Source organism: Eretmochelys imbricata, chromosome 5 (genome assembly GCF_965152235.1).
Source record: "Eretmochelys imbricata isolate rEreImb1 chromosome 5, rEreImb1.hap1, whole genome shotgun sequence".
NCBI lineage: Eukaryota > Metazoa > Chordata > Testudines > Cheloniidae > Eretmochelys > Eretmochelys imbricata.
In genome coordinates, this window is record NC_135576.1 from 37,024,342 (window position 1) to 37,040,902 (window position 16,561).

A 16,561-nucleotide genomic window follows, 5' to 3' on the forward strand; every position below is an offset into this window, starting at 1 on the left:
AAAATTACAAGGATAAATCCCAGAGGCTAAAACTTTATATTCTATTAAACTAAATTCCAAACATTGATGACCCATGATATTAGATTCAAGTACCATATATTAAAGAGTTTTACTTCTTAATTGGAATGTATTGGTATAATTTAATTGTGGCAATTCAATCAAAGAGATGTTGGCCACCACGGAAGTTAATAAGGCATAAAAAGTGTGAAGACAGTCAGGAAGCTACAGTCTAACAAATACCTAGCACAGCTCATGGTCATAATTGTATTTGATTGCATGGATATTCATTTAACTCAGCATTCCTAGTTAGCTATATGTACCTTCAGCATATACATTTTGAGTATATCTAAACAGGTAAGATATTCTCTTTAAGGAAGCACAAAGTAGAAAAATGGTACTCATCTCATTTTATTCTGTGCTGTAAATGCCATTAACGCAGCAGTCACCATCTGCATTTTCCACTTCTGAATATTCTAGGCCAATTTAGGGTCCTTGTTAACCAGACATCATTTCACAGCTTGTAACGCTAATCCTAGAAACAGTTTATCCCTGTGCAACTATGTTTGGTTTTATGAAATCAGCTTCACTAGTCTGTGAGAACCAAAAGCGTACTGCAGAACATCAAGGAATCAAATGTTGAATGGCTGGTGGCATCTAAATGCATTACAACCTCAAAGGATGGCCTATTCTAGAATTCTAATTTTCTTCTTGCCTTACTGGTTATAGCAGCCCTGCTTGTCCAAATGTATTTACACACTCTCTAAGTTAATTTTTGGCCAACATGTCACTTTCATCACTCCCTACTAGTCATTATGTGAGTGCTCACCCAGTCCAACTCTCATTTCTAACTTTTGCTCCCTCCTTTAAATCTAGCTCAGAGGTTCCCAGACTGGCAACTTACTCTCCTTGTTTTCAGCAGACAAAACCAGAACAGCTAGGAGGAGGAGATGATAGTCAAAAGAGCAGCATGATTCAACTTTTCAGAAAAGTTTTCAAAACATTGGTCATGTTGGAGAAGACTATGCAAGTGCTCTCCTAATACTGTATTAGTTTTCCATGTAACCAATTGCAACAATGATGTTATGTGACTGGGAATACAGGATCAAGTGGTGCACTAGATACTCATTTGTGACAGGGTCCACCCTAAGAAAGAATTTGGGAACCATAGCTACAGGACTAAAGTGTCATTTTAAGTAGGCTTTTGATTTAGCCCCTCTCAGCCACACAAAAATTTAGGGCAGTGTACAGTTTTACTTTTTCATATATAAGAATGTAACATACTAAGTGGTGAAAGACAACACATGGACCAGACAGGTTCACAAGGGTTTAAATAAAGACAATAAAGCAAACAAACCTCGTGACACAACATTGTTCTACATTATTAAATTCAATATATTCAATTGCATTTGAATGACACAGTGGGTTATAAGTGTGCATGACAGATTAAAACCTATAATCATACTCTAAAGGGTATTAAAGTTTACTCCTTCAATTTGAAGTCAAAGGCATTACCTTGCTCACACTGGCCTGAATGTAGGCCATAGCAAGATGTCAACACATAAGCAAAGACTCATGGCTCCTCCTACATGTGCAGATAGCTACCCAGTAACGCCTGTGTAGAGGGAGTGGAGCTATCGTTCAAGTAATGCTGTTGTATTGCAAGTGCTTGTTTGTTGTTTTTTTAACTTAATCTTTCTTTTTGGAAAACCAGGAGTTACAACAAGTTGCTGCATGTGCAATTGGAGGAAAATCAGTCAATTGGGAGTAAAGTCAGTCATCAACATCTCCCTTCTGGGGGAGCTGGAAGGTCCAAATTCTGTTCACAACAGCAAGAATCTAGTTTAACTCCTCCCATTGAAGTACCTGGAGTAACATCTGTCAGCATAACAGTTCAATCGAGTCTTCCTGTCTAGACTGAGACTAAATAAATGTTAATACACAATATTCAGGAAGAGCAAAAACTGCATCAGAAGATTCAGATGAGGTTTTACACAGAAGCTAGATAATGCAAGTCCCTGGAGACCTAAGGGAAAGTCTAATCCCACCCCCAATCACTAATTTTAATTGCATTTATAATTTGTTCGGTCTGCATTTTGTTTTAAAAGACTTTCCACTTCCTGTAGTCAACTGGATTGATTGACACACTGAGGTGTTCTTACAATTATCTTTCCACGTAGATGTCACTGTTACATGGGAATTATTTTATCAAGTAAAGGACAGACAGATGTTTAACAAAGCTAACAGCAATGTACAGTTTTCTATGGCACGAGTTTTCCCCCAGCCATTTTGGAGCACTTAGGTTCTGTACATTTAACCAAGATATGAAGAAGTCAGTACTACACATCCAGGGAAACTTAAGACACCAAATGCCAATATTGCACATTTGACATATATACAAATTGTTTTGGTTAAAAAAATGTTCAGTTAGCTGCATTATTAATTTTGACAAATTCAACCAAAAGTTGGGTACTACGTTTTATGCTAGAGTAGCTTCTTCTTCCCTACATTTTTGTTAAATACTTAATGAGGTTTTATTTTAGCTAGTTAGAAAATAGCCACTCAAGCATAATGGAAGAGAAACATGCCTAGTCATGTCTAAAAAGCTAAGTGATACACATGGACCAGAGATTCTAGTGTTTGAGTTTTCATGGAATAACTCAAGCCTCCCTCCTCCAATACCAAGAGTTTTCATCCATTGTGAAAGATGGGAAGTTTACTCACAATGAACTCTGACTTTAACAGCAACGGACAATTCCACTGAGTACCCTTCGGAGGAAGGCCAGTTCTAATTAATGGCAAGAATTCATTTAAATTCCTGGCATGATGTCTCTTGAAGGCCTCTCACTCTTGTTTTTAGTTATACTAATGTAGAAATGGAGGCAAGATCTGCACAATTATTTTGCAACTCCATCAACAACTTCCAATTGTATCAGACTTCTGCCGAAGAGTGGTGGTAAAAATTTACCTTTTGACAGAATATTGAAGCATATGATCATTTTCTCTATTTGGATGAACAGCTTTCCCATTTCATGCTTAGTGTTATGGGTTTGTAGTTTTAAGCTTTTGAGCCGATTAAGGCTCAACTTGTGTATCTTTTTTAGATATCGTTTTAGGAAAGCAATCCAACAAGTTTGTTTTATTGATGCAGAGCAGAGGATCTTAAATTGCATATTAAAGAAATGAGTGAAGAGTGTTCAGTTTTTCCATTCTTTATTGCCAACAAATGTATATTTAAAATATCAAGGTCCAAAAAATTGTTGTGTAATAAATACTTGACTTTGGGCTGTAATAAATAAAAAAATTATTAACAAGGAATGCACTTTGCCAGCCACAAGTGTGGCTAGTTCTTGAAAAAATAAGGAAGAAGTTATGGCCATAGTTCACAGTTTTAAGCAGCCAAAACCTGCTCATTACAGCTATTCCACAACATGGAGCTCTCCCCTTTCCCTCCCCTTCCCAAAGCATATTCACAGTTTTAAGTCCTCCATCAAAACTGCTCCCTACAGAACCAGAAGTCACTCTGCTGAACTTAAGTCAAGCCTTTAAACATGTGCAAAGCAAGAAAGGTCTAATTCCAAAGAACTTCTTGTCACACTGTTTCATTAGTCCAACAAAGTAGGATTAGGTCTGTCTGGTCCCAGCCCAGCACACTGCGAGTATAGTTTTCGTACCACCACTCATCCATCATCAACATACTAGTCGCTCCACTGCCTCCACTGTAGATTTCACAGTGAAAAGAATCCTTTGGGTTTAAGAGTCTGTCCTTCAGTTACATCTTTGCAGCAACATGTTCAGTGCATATTCCATTCTGTGTTTTAGTTCCAATGAACATCCAGAAATCAGAAGTGTTGTCAGTCGAAATGTTGTTGATATTCTATCTTCATTGATGTAGGTAAGGAGATACTCCTCATTTTGGTTACAGATGATTATTTTTGTGTGATCATGGTAAAAGTTCACCTGCAAAAAAGAGAATTGTTATTCATGTCCTCCCATCAACCTTCAGATGCAGGAGTCTAAAGGAAAGTCACAAGTTCACCTGCACAACAGTGTCACAGGAACACATTTACTCAGCACCATCCTAGAAGTATTTACCTGAAGTGTGCCATCATTGAAGAGCATCATTAACGCTTTGTCAGATTTTAGCCACTGTAAGAGGTAAAGCCTGGGCCTGCGAACATCAGTTACACTGGGCAGATCCCCTCCCTAAGAAAAAAAAGAGCAAAGCCACCATGTCAGCTCATGTTTACTGCATGTTCATTGCCTTCAGTGGCCTTTCAGAATCTGAGTTGTACTTACGTCCATGAGGTTCTCCTCCATGTAGTGAGAGAAGTATTTCAGAACAGTTACTTGGCTGATGAATTGTTCAGGGGCATCTGTAGCTGGAAAGACAGAGCACTGGCCTAGCTCAGCATAGTAGTGGACTGTTCTGCAGGACCAGGGAAAAAACAAAATTACAGGTATGTTCAAGCATAACATTTAAGGCAGACTCAACTTAGTGAACTGTCAATCTCTAATCATTTGGAGGCATTTACTTTTTGTCTGGTAGGAGGCTCATGTGTGCTCCATTGTTGAAAAGAACACCCACAGTGTGGTCTGACAGCTGGTAACCAAAGCCGTATTTGTTTGAGTAGTCAACCCATTTTGTAACCCACTGGAAAGATGCAGTCAGCTGTTCTTTGGGAATACTATCTGCTTCTGGCATATTCTCAAGACATCCTCGCAGTACCCTTGCAACTGTATCAGCAACACTTCCCATGGTGCTGTCTTCCAAACCTGAAAGAGAAGAGCAGAACTGTTACATTATGCAGATGGTGGGTGTGTTGCCAAATCCTGAACTATCTACACCTTAGTCTAAATAAATCCAGTTTTGTCAGCCTCTTAAGGTTTAGTTCTTTCAGAATGAAGAATTGCAACCAACATTTAGTTTTAAGAATGGGAAGAAATGTGTTCTAAGGCTGAAATCCACTGTTTTATTTGAAGCTTGTTTTTACTGTTTTGCATGTTATGATTTAACAGGAAAACCCAATCTTGAACTCCATTAATGTTGTACTTACATTCACTGCTACTGCTGCAACTTCCTAGAGTTCCTCTAACTATCATTCGAATGGAGTCTCCAATCTGCTTGGTCTCTGCTAGAGTGCCAGGTTTGGCTGCTGTAATGTTAGAAGGCTGGGTTTCCTACAAGAAGAAATCATATATTTAAGAATCAATAAGGCAAGTCAAGTTGTATAGCTCTCATATTAAAGACTGGCATTGCCAGGATCAATTGACAGCTAAATAATTTAGGAGATCTGGTGTCTGCTTCCTAACAAGTATAAAGGAAGCATCAGGACAAGAACATGCTGTTTATGTCTTGCATTTCACAAAGCCTGGACAATGTAGCAAAACTGGTTACTCTAGTTCTCATGAACCCACAAAATGCTGCAGCATTAGGGTTGCACACACTGCATGTGAACATTAAAATCCCAATAATTTCATTGACATTCTACGAAGACTTACATTTTTATAATAACCAAATCCTTATATTTGGAGTATTGAGAGAAATGCCTAGCAGCATCCCTTTAAAATTTGTGCAGAATGGAGCACAGATAAAGCTAGATTCTCGAAAGATGTAGAGACACTCTATACAAATATTAAAGGCTATTACATACCAGTGAGGCAAACATGCTTAAGCCCTCTTACAACAGTCACTACCATATAACTGCTAATCATTTAAGCGTGGTTAGGGAATATAAATCTCAATTATAAATTCGTGCCATGTATCAGGAACTACAATGGGATCAGGTACTAGTAAATCAGTTTGACTATACCTCATCTGTTCTGTGTCTGTGGGGCTGTTGGGTTATCGAGGTCTTTTTCAAATCATGTCTAAGTTTGTAGATTTCTTCGTCCTCTTTAGCTAGTCTATCTGTAATTTAAAAAACCAAATATTTATCATATCTAAAAATGTTTACACAATGCCTAATACTATAAATACCCCCACAAAAATGTTAGCTACAAACAAAGATGGAATGTGTAAACAACTCATTCATTCCTTCTCTTCTTGCAGGGCATTCTCTCCCACCTGCAGCATACTCCTGGCAAATATTATGTATAATGGCATTTCTACCTTGAGACTAACTGTAGTTAAACAGAAACAGATTATGGCCATATAAAAAGCTTGCTGGTATACTATAAGAAACATTTTCCTATGTAAATTGGTGATGTAGACTATGGGCTACATCTGCCTACACCTAGTGGCATGCAGATCAATATGAATATGACAAGGACAAGACAGTTCGATGATGTAAATTAACAGTTTACAATATTATACTTGGGTAAACGCAAATGCTGTTTTTACATCTTGTAGATGTATCCCTAGTTGACACTAAGTGTAAGCAAGCTATAGACAAGAGTATAATTCTAATATACTTACTATGTGCATCAAAGTATCTTGCTTTTTCCTTTTTACCACCAAACAGAGCAGCAGCTGCCTTTTTGAAGAAATTCTTAGCTGGACTTGACAAGTGGAAGTCAGGAACAGTGTGACAACAGCTAGAGGAGAGTCGATCTGGTGTAAAGCCCTGTATAAATGAAATGTAGAAGCCAATACTTAGAAGACTGATGTGCACTTAGAATAATGCAATGTTCTGGACCAGAAAGCTACACAATACAAACCTGTAAGAAAAAGTCATGTCGAATTATATCATCTAAACTGGGCCGGTCCTCAGGATTTTTTGACAACATGCTAGCTATTAAGTGCTTTGCAGGTGCCAACAGAGATGATGGTAGAGTGTATCTTGCTTCCCTTATACATCTGTAGGTTTCTTTGAGGTTTGTCGTCTCAAATGGAGGTCTTCCTAACAGCATTGTGTACCTGTTTAAAAGGAATAAAAGAGGCTCTCAGTACTTGAGTAAATGCAAAAACACTTCAAAATATAGGAGGTTTTTTTAAAGTCACTTGAAATTAGCAGCCCATTTCTTAGCAAGAAGGTTGCTTTAATAATTTATGTGTTATATTTGTAGGTTAGGCAGACTTCAGGCATTGTGTTCACCCAGTCATTGCCTCTTCTCTGAGCCCTAAGGCTAATCCAAGTTATATTATCAAGACAGCTCTGAGTCTTTGAAGTGATACTTACATTACACAACCTAAGGCCCATATGTCGGATTCACATCCATGTCCTTGTTTGTTGAGGACTTCTGGAGAGAGGTAATTTGGTGTGCCACAGATTGTTCTGCAAACCAAAGAGATCAGGACTCAATCTATCAACCCGGAGAAGAAATGTAGGGGTGTTTCCATAGGGCAGTTTACCCCCTCCATTAGATTTGGACAGGAGTTTAGAAGCTCTCAAAAAAACAGTGTGCATCACTGTTACCAACATTCCTATTTACTCTTCAATATAGAGGAAAAGCCATACGAAGCACATCATGGCAACACTGAGTCAGACATCCTGCCTCTGGCATTGGCCAGTATCTAAGTGTCCAGAGCAATAAGCCTCCCAGCACATACTGCAGTGCTTTTACAGGAGGGAAAAGTTCTGACCCCTGCAGTGGTTGCGGGTCTTTGGATTCCTCTAATTTTTAAATTTTTGGATTAATGCTGTCCCTTAAATATTCTTGAGGCTCCTACCTCCTTCTGTGTTCCAGCGGTTCCAACCTTGCTGCCAAACCAAAGTCGCCTACTTTTAGTTCCATGGCCTCATTAATGAAGAAATTACCTAGACCAAAAAAGAAAAGTGAATCCCTTCCTGGCAAGATAGGGATGCATCAGCCACGAGTGCTGAGTCACACTAGCAAAAGCCAGCAGATAGCCAAGCTTTTTTATGAATACTTAATGTCATTACTTAAGTGCTCCAGGTTTCCATTGTAGAAAAAGACAGAGGTGATTCTCTCAATTGAGCTATAAGGCTGCTAAGTGCCCCAGTGCTGGAAGCAGTGCTTTTTTTGTAATCAATGAGGGAAAAAATGACTTACCTAGTTTAAGGTCTCTGTGCAAGATTTCCTGTTCATGAAGATATTTTAGCCCTGACACTATCTGCCTGAGGTAGTATCGCACTTCTGGTTCCGTCAATACCTTCCTTGCTTTCAAGATGTGAGCCATAGACTACAAAAAAAAAATCGAACACACAAAGAGGTGAATTAAAGTTCTCAAGTAGGTTTCACTTTTAACGAAAAAGCAAGGCAAAATGACCCCCCCCAAAAAAGCTATGAGAAATCTTTCACATATTATACATTTACATTAGTTGCAGATCCCAGGTAAGTGAATACTGAATTTCTCCCAGTTGATGCTCACCCTTCTACTGCAGTACTCCAGAAGAATGTAAATATTCTCTTTGTCCTCAAAGTAGTGGTAAAACTGTACAACGTGCCTGTGATTAAGCATTCTGTGCAGCTCAATCTCTTTATCAATCTAAAGCACAAGACACAAGAAAAGCTTATTAGCCTTGCAACCTTGGTTGAGGAGACTGCTAACGCCAGCAGACATTTCTAAAGAGGGAAGGGCCATGCAGCACACAAAGAGATTTTTTAAACAAGAGTCACTCATGCACACACCTTTTCCCTTTGATGAGGTTTAGCTACTCTGCTGTGAGGAATGATTTTTGCAGCATAGACTTTGTTCGTTGTCAAATCGGTCATCTCATAACATTTGGCAAATCCACCCTAAAGAGATAAACCAAAAAAAAAAAAATGCAATTGAGCATGGTATGAAAGAGGTTCCTCATTTAATCAGTCATCTGATGGGTCTAATTGTTCAAGAGGCTTGTAAGAGTAGGGGGCTGGTGTAATTTCCTCCGCATTGGGCATTTCTGAGCATTTCAGTAGCAGACAGACCCCCACCTCATTGTGTGGGGGCAGGAGGACGGCTCCCAAATCAAAGCCATTTTAGAGACATGACATGAGAAAACACAATTTTAGGGATGGACGAAAGGGGAGATCCAGGGATAAGTGGTGGGGCAGAAAGGGCCAGTGTAACATAGCATGCTTCACACGCTCCCGTTTACACAGACAAGGAGATCCGATCCAGATTTAGACAGTCACAGGGCATCACTTCCACCGCGCTATATCGGGGCGAGCCCGACAAGGCAGCCAGCCACACAGGCGGGCCTGCGGCTGCCGAAGCGGGGATTTGCAGCATGCAGCAGGTGACCACGCGAACTGACATGCAGGGGGAAAGGGGTAGGGCAGGACACTGCTGCCGGGCTCGAGGGAGGACCATGCCGCGCTCGGCCCCGCTGCCGGTGCAGGAAGGGAGCAGGGAGCCGCCGGGCTGGCTGCTCCCCGGGGCGAGTCGCTCTCTGGAGCCCGGGAGGCGGAGGCTGCAGGCGCCGGTCCTTTACCTTGCCGAGCACCTTGCCGCGGCAGTAGCGCTTGCCCGTGCCGGGGTCGGTGATAACCCGGGAGACCTCGGGGGCAGCCTGTGGGGGGTGGTGGTGATGCTGCTGCTCCTCCTCCACCGGCTTCTTGCGCCGCGCCTCCCCGCCGCAAGCTCTGCCCAGCCCCGGCTCGCCCGCCCTGGGGCCGCCGCCGCCGCCGCCGCCCGGCTGCTGAGCGATCGTCCGCAGTAACTCCATCCTCAGCCCGGCCCGACCCGGCCCCGCCGCTCGCCACTGCGCGGGGCGCCCGCCGCACGCGCCCCTTATAGCGCAGGCGGCGGCGGCGGCTCCGCCCCGAACCCCGCCTCCGTCACAAAGCGCCGCCTTCTCGCCCGCCCGCCCGCTGCTGCTGCCGCTGCCCTGCGCACGAGCCGCCGGCCCGGGAGCGCGAGTTAAATGCCGCGCGCGCGCCCGCCCGCCGTGTGTGAGGGGGGGGCAATCCCCGTGGGTGTCACCAGCGGCCCCTGATCCCCGCCCCGTCCCGCCCCTGCAATGGGGGGGCTCCCTCCCGTACTCCGGCAGATTTCGGTGGCGGCACGGGGCGCGATTGCGCCTCGCCGTTCCCCAGGAGCAAGAAAATCCGCAGCCAAGCCACTGACGCGGGGCCTGGAGCCGGCGGGTGCAGGGCTGGGATGGGCCCGGCCAGTCCATCGGTCATGTCCCAGGCACACAACCCCTCCGCCCCCCCATAGGCTGGAGCCTTGCCCATCCCGTGCAGGGAAACGCGGCAGCGGTGGCACCAGCAGTGTCCTTTGGCGAGGGGCGTGTCTCTCCCTGCCCGCAGGGGCGCAGGGGAAGAGGCGATGCACCCACCGGGATACATGTGCCCTTTGGGCTGGCCTTGTTTTTCCTGTCTAATGTCTGTTGGTCTGAATAGATCGCGTGGGCAACACCCAGGGTGAGGACACATGCCCTGACTGCACCCCAACTTAACTAGATGGAGCCATGCCAGTTACAGACACACACAGGCTGAGGTCCTTAGTCCTGCTCTTCCCTGCCAACAAGTAATTGAAATCCTCAAGGACAGAGACAAGAGCCCTTCTCACCTCCCCACCTCATCCCACTGTCCCCCTTGAGAGAATGGTGGGGCCCAGTAGTAAGGCTAGTGGAGCATGTGAAATACCTGTAATAAAATGCAAGGCTACTCGAAAAGGAGATTTTTCTTTGAACATGACAATGGCTCCAGTTTTATGAACATGTCACTATGGTGCACACTTTTTAAAAAACAAAGTCCTAAGCAAAAAAAAAAAAATAAAATAAATGGGGGAGGGGAGCTAATTTATAAAAGTGAGGATCACTTTGACAGGCAAGAATTTGTATTTTCAGTGCAAAAATAGCCTTTTGATTGGAACTGTGAATACAATGAAATTTGGCTGGGGGACGGGCACTGCACAAAAAGAAACAACATTTTCAGGGAAAATTCAACAAATTTTGTGACGTTCTAAGGACCCACAAGAAATCCACGTTTGTTGCCTTTGCACCATTTATCGATATCTTCCTGGAAAATCTTCTCAGTTTAGTCCTTTGGCTGCTGAAGCACTGCCCATCACTGATGCAACAAGTCTGAGCTAAGGATCTAGTCATTGCTAAGTGGATTATTAACCTGCTGAGACGGGAGAAAGCTAGTTTCTCCTGTAGCAGTGCAGAGTAAAAGGAGACCACGAGCGACATCTAGTGGAAAATAGCCAGCACAAAGGCAAGGCGGGCAGATGAGACTAATGGTAACTATCACAGCAGCCCTGCAAAATTCACCAGCTGTGCCACAAAACCTACTCTCCCACTGCACCTTGATGGAAACTATAAGAAAAAAAGTTCACTGTTTTGTTTGCCTGTATAACTATTTATCTATGTATTCACTCTGGCAGAGGGAGTAAGTGAGATTTTTCAAGGAATTGGGAGGAACATTCTACAAAGTATAAAAACACACAGGTAATTTTGGGGGAATTTGACAACAAAACAAACACGAAAAAAAAAATGACCTTTTATTAATCATGTTTATTACAGTAGTGCCAAAGGACCAGCCAAGATTCGGGCTCCAATTGTGTTAGGTCAGCAGTTTTCAACCTGTGGTCCACAGACTTCTGGGGGTCCCCAGGCTATGTCTAAGGGGTCTGCGAAAGGTTGTCGTTACCATAGAACAGTGGTTTTCAACCTGGGGTCCGCAGACTATATTTAAAATTTCCAAAGGGGTCCACACCTCCATTCCAAAAAATTTAAGGGTCTGCAAATGAGAAAAGGTTGACAACCACTGTGTTAGGCACTGTACAAAAACAAAGGGTATTTTTTTCCAGGCATTCTTATTAAGTGTACCAAATGCATCCCAACAGATACGTTAATGAACCCTTGGCAGGCCTTTGACTGCAAAAGGTAAGTTCGGGAAGCTAATTCTTCAGTTGCCATCCCAAAAAATATTGTGCGGTGTTACTCTGCATTATTAAGCGGCTGCCCATATTTCACTCCAATGGTAGCTGAGTTTCAGTCATAGGTGAAGTGATCTAATCAAATCTAGGTATGTGGATTAGAAACTGACTTTCTAGGTCTTTGGATAGGCTATATAGGTGTGTGACTATATATTCATTTCTCAGGACTTTGGATAGGCACATCGGAAAATACTGGGAAGGCACATTTTAAATACTGAAATGAATAAATAAAGTATGTTACGTTTCATCACTAGAATGAAGCATGATACATGTAAAATGTTATTATTTCCTCAATTGAGCATACCTTTTTTTTTTTGTTTAGTTCGTTTTTTTACAATTTGAGGGTATTTTCTCTCTCTTTACTGGTGACTGATCTAGTCAATCATGTAAACTACAACAGCAGTTTCCAGAGCATATAATTATATAAAGTGGTTTATGTGTCAAGTTCTTGAGCATCTCCATTTCATATCTATGTTGAGGGCACATAGCAACAAAATATTTGTTTTCTGATGCTCCACCATGTGGATAATAGAAAAAATGCAATGAGAAAAGATTTAAGGATCCTTGTGTATGTGCTGCTCTATGAGGAGTCATTGGTTTTATATCAGATATTTTTATTTGAGCATATAGATTATATAAGTTCTAGTAAAATGAAGTCAGCGTTATTTAGCTGATAGACCAGCAGTCAAAGAGTTCAGAGAGCTGGGCTCTATCCAGTTCTATAATTCATGTGGTGTGTGACCTTGAGCGCGTTACTTAGATCTGTCAGGGGCTCAGTTCCCCAGGCTGTTTCCATTAGAACTCAAACATTTTAATTTTGTCCATCTGATTCTGGATGTGTGAATTATTATCTAAAGAACAAATTATTCCCCCAAAACTTTGTAAACTGCTTGGATCGCTTCTGGTGAAAGGTACTATATAAATGTAAAATATTGTAGATCACAGCCCTCTGCTGGACAGAATCAGAACTACTCACTCGAATTTATTTTACAAAATCATAGGCTCTATCACACTAACCGCTAATGGAAACTCATTAGATTGACATTAATGGGACTTAAGCACACATTCAGTGGGACTTAAGTGCATGCTTAAAATTAAGTACTTAAGTGCTTCACTGAATAGACACTTGTGCTTAGCTGAAGCAAGGTCTTGAAGCAGAATGATCTGAGTTCTGCGCCGCTGTTCCCATGGAGTTCTGAAGTGACAACTGTGAAGCCCCAGGTACTAGGCTATTTGTTACAGTATTACTTGTGAATATTTCTTTGGCACAGAGGGCAGTGGGCAAATGCACTAGCCTGACCTTAAGGTGCTGAGCTTATGTTTAGATTTAGTGACAAGTAAAAGACATCAGTTTTAATGATGATCGAACCTCAAAAGGTTATGAGTAAGGATAAGATTTTGTCACAGTTATGTTTAGTAAAAGTCATGGACAGGTTGTGGGCAATAAACAGAAATTCACGGAAGCCTCCAACCTGTCCATGATGTTTACTAAAAATAATGGGGCGGTTAATGGGGGGACGACTGAAGCCCGAGCCCCATGGGGGGAGAGTGAAAGCCCCAGCACCAGCCACAGCAGCTGACAGCTCCAGGACTCCTGCCACCCTTGGTAGCTGAGAGCTCTGTGGCCCCTGCCACCCATGGTGGTTCAGAGCTCTGGGTACCCCACGCCCACAGCAGCTGACAGCTGCAGGACCCTCACCACCTGTAGCATCTGAGAGCTCCAGGGCCAGCAACTCAGAGCTCTGGGCCCCTCCCACCAGCATCATCTGACTGCTCCAGGGCCCCCATCGCCCGCAGGTGGCTGACATCTCCAGGGCCTCCTCCAGCTGTCAGCTCTGGCCCCACCATCCCAAGGCCTGGGGCTGAAGCTGAAGTGGAAAATGTCACAGAGATCCCTGAGAGTTGTGGAATCCGTTACCTCCATGACAAAATCTTATCCTTAGTTATGAGATTTCCTCTGGAGAAGCTCCCATAAATTTGAATGTGTTTCTGAAACCATTGAGGTCCTCTTTTTCTCTCCTTCCTGCCTCTGACCTTTCTCCCTCCATTCTTCCAGAACCAGCTCGTTATGTTACCTCCCTTTTTTCCATGAGCCCTCAGCAGCTCAACTCCTACTCCCTAATCCCCAACAGCTCTCTGGACACCAACTTTCTCGACCTCTTGGGTCTCCAGCCTACTGCCTAACTCCGCAGCTTCCTCCCCCTGATCTTCAGCAGATGTTCTTCCTGCAGCAATATTCTACTCAGCTGGGTTCCTGGTATGGGTCAGGGCCTCAGCAAGGTCTCAGGCCTGATGCTCTCTTTGGCAGGCTCTGGCTGGCTACTGTATTCAGCTATTACCTGGTGTAGTGCTTCTTGTGGTCAAAGGTACCTCCTCTGATCCTAAGTGAGATTAGGAATTTAAATAAATTAGAGTTTCTCCCATCTGTTGAGACAGTGAGATGGATTTAATCAAAATTAGGAGGGTGTTTAATATCATGGAAAAGAAAGGAAGGGCTTTTTAAGCTCTGTCCCGGCTGTCCCAACTTTTTTAGCAAAACTAGGCGTTTGTCCCGTTTGCTCTTGCCAACTGATCATCAGTTGGCAAGAGCAAACGGGACAAATGCAGTTTTTGAAAAAAAAAAAAGGGTGTGTGTGCAAGCCCTGGTGGGGCACAGAGAAACATGCAGGGCAGGGGTGGTGAGTGCCAGCCCCACACAGGAGGGAGGGCTCGAGAAAGCGGCTTGAGCTGGGCTGGCCCTGCGCAGGTGAGTGGCAGGGGGTTTCAGGCCAGCCCCACAGGTGGGGGGAACAGAGGGCCTCCAGCTGGCCCCACGCAGGTGGGCAGTTGGGGTCGGGGGGGGAAGGGATGTCATTCTGGCCCCATGTGCCAAGGGGAGGAGGATCTCAGGCCAGCCCCATGGAGTGTCCTATTTTCCCTTTGGAAAAATATGGTCACGGTAGGCTGAAGTTTGGGACATTTCTTATTTTATCTGAGCTGATTTGCCATGCTCCTGTGTTTATGTGCTTGTGACACTCTGTACCTCAAAGTAGCACCCTGGAACCCCCATATTCACCACTGTCATATAATTATGATATGTTCTGTACAAAGTATGCATTGTGAGGTATCATTTTAAAAGCCTTGATCTGTTGAACATTACTATCCTGTTGGATTGTATGTGCTGTCATTGTACGTGAAGTTATGGAGTATTTCTACATGTGTTACTCAAATATGTATGGTTTCAGAGTAACAGCCATGTTAGTCTGTATTCGCAAAAAGAAAAGGAGTACTTGTGGCACCTTAGAGACTAACCAATTTATTTGAGCTCATGCTCAAATAAATTGGTTAGTCTCTAAGGTGCCACAAGTACTCCTTTTCTTTTTTCAAATATGTATCCAATGCATCCGATGAAGTGAGCTGTAGCTCACGAAAGCTTATGCTCAAATAAATTTGTTAGTCTCTAAGGTGCCACAAGTACTCCTTTTCTTTTTGCGAATACAGACTAACACGGCTGCTACTCTGAAACCTGTCAAATATGTTATGAGGTTAGGAACACCCACAGCCAGCCTTTCAGTTGTAAGGAAGAAGTAGCCATCACCTGCCAGAGGGTCATTAATGGCTCATCAACACACAATTCGCTATCCCTTCTCAGAGAAGGCACATATGCCATGGGGGCAAGCTAACCCACATCACAGCAAGGGTCTTTCTAGCAGCTGGAAGAAAGTAGGAGAGAGAGACAGTGACATAATCACTTGACCTTTCCTCTCCTCCCCCCACCCCCCCATCTCAACACCTGGGAGATTGTCTGCAAGAAAAAGACTTTGAACTGGGGAAGTTTGGTCCCAGGCTGGAAAGTGGTCTACACTGTGTATTGAAGAAATGTAACCATCTGTCAGGGTGAGACATTGCTTGATTGAAATCTAGCTTAGTCTGTTTAAGTTAGAATTCGGGCTGTGTTTCTATTTTTGTTTCTTAGGTAACCAACTTTGATCTCTATGCCTGCTACTTATTATCACTTAAAATCAATCTTTCTGTAGTTAATAACTTTGTTTTATATTTTACCTAAAACAGTGTGTTTTTAATTGAAGAGCTAAGGGAATCTCAGGTTACAAAGGCTGGTGCACATCCACTTTCCTATGAAGAGGCAATGAACTACTAGGTAATGGGTTTACATTAGCCAGGCTTCTGACCAGTGCAAGATGGTACAGTTCTGGGGTGCAAGACTGGAGAACTGGAGGGAATTGGCCAACACCTCTCTCTGCTGATGGTTCGTGAGTGGCTGAGAGGTCATTCATGTAACTCAGTTGAGTGTGTCCCTGCCTGTGGATGGCTGTGTAAGTGCAGTGCCGATGAGAGGTTTGTAGCGTGACAGCAGCATCACATGTGAGAGATAGCCCAAGTGGGTGCATTCGGAGGGCTCAGGGGTCCCACAGTCCAGATTGCACCCTGGGGGCCCTGTCACAGTGCTTCAGCAGCCTCAACCTATAACCAGTTCATGTTACTAAACTGTTATACAAATTGACACATTTGTTCAGTTTTCTGTCTCAGTTAGGGTTGGCCTTTTACTTATTTGGATTCCTTGTTTTCTCCTGTGGTTGTTCCCCTCCTTTTCTTCAGAGTGCAGGTTTTGTTTTTAATGTTTCCCAGTAGCCAGTCTTAGAACTCCCTCTTCTGGTGAAACACTATGACGCATCCAGTTTGCATTCTTGTTAAAATCATTGTACTGGGATGGATCAGTTGTGATTTTGTCCCATCTTATGCTTAAGGCACCCTCTTTTCATCCAGACTGCCTCACATGCATAGAAGTTA

General features: G+C 43.3%; 1 protein-coding gene across 1 annotated transcript; it reads right to left on the reverse strand.

Annotated features, from left to right (window-relative positions):
- Positions 1 to 3,306: 3,306 nt before the first annotated feature.
- Positions 3,307 to 9,551, reverse strand: PLK2 (polo like kinase 2). Its single transcript, XM_077816287.1, has 14 exons — positions 9,318 to 9,551; positions 8,533 to 8,640; positions 8,273 to 8,389; positions 7,954 to 8,083; positions 7,610 to 7,697; positions 7,119 to 7,214; positions 6,658 to 6,856; positions 6,416 to 6,563; positions 5,811 to 5,908; positions 5,055 to 5,178; positions 4,533 to 4,773; positions 4,297 to 4,426; positions 4,093 to 4,203; positions 3,307 to 3,957 (listed from the first exon to the last, which is right to left on the reverse strand). The coding sequence occupies exons 1-14, from the start codon at positions 9,549 to 9,551 to the stop codon at positions 3,766 to 3,768; spliced, it is 2,016 nt and encodes a 671-aa protein (XP_077672413.1). The 3' UTR covers positions 3,307 to 3,765.
- Positions 9,552 to 16,561: the final 7,010 nt, after the last annotated feature.

Coding starts and splice junctions, on each gene's coding strand:
- PLK2 (XM_077816287.1), bottom strand. CDS start 9,551: ATGGAGTTACTGCGGACGATCGCTCAGCAGCCGGGCGGCGGCGGCGGC. Junction 5,179..5,810: donor ACAGACACAGAACAGATGAG/GTATAGTCAAAC, acceptor TTCTTCTTGTAG/GAAACCCAGCCTTCTAACAT. Junction 3,958..4,092: donor TCAATGATGGCACACTTCAG/GTAAATACTTCT, acceptor TCTTTTTTGCAG/GTGAACTTTTACCATGATCA.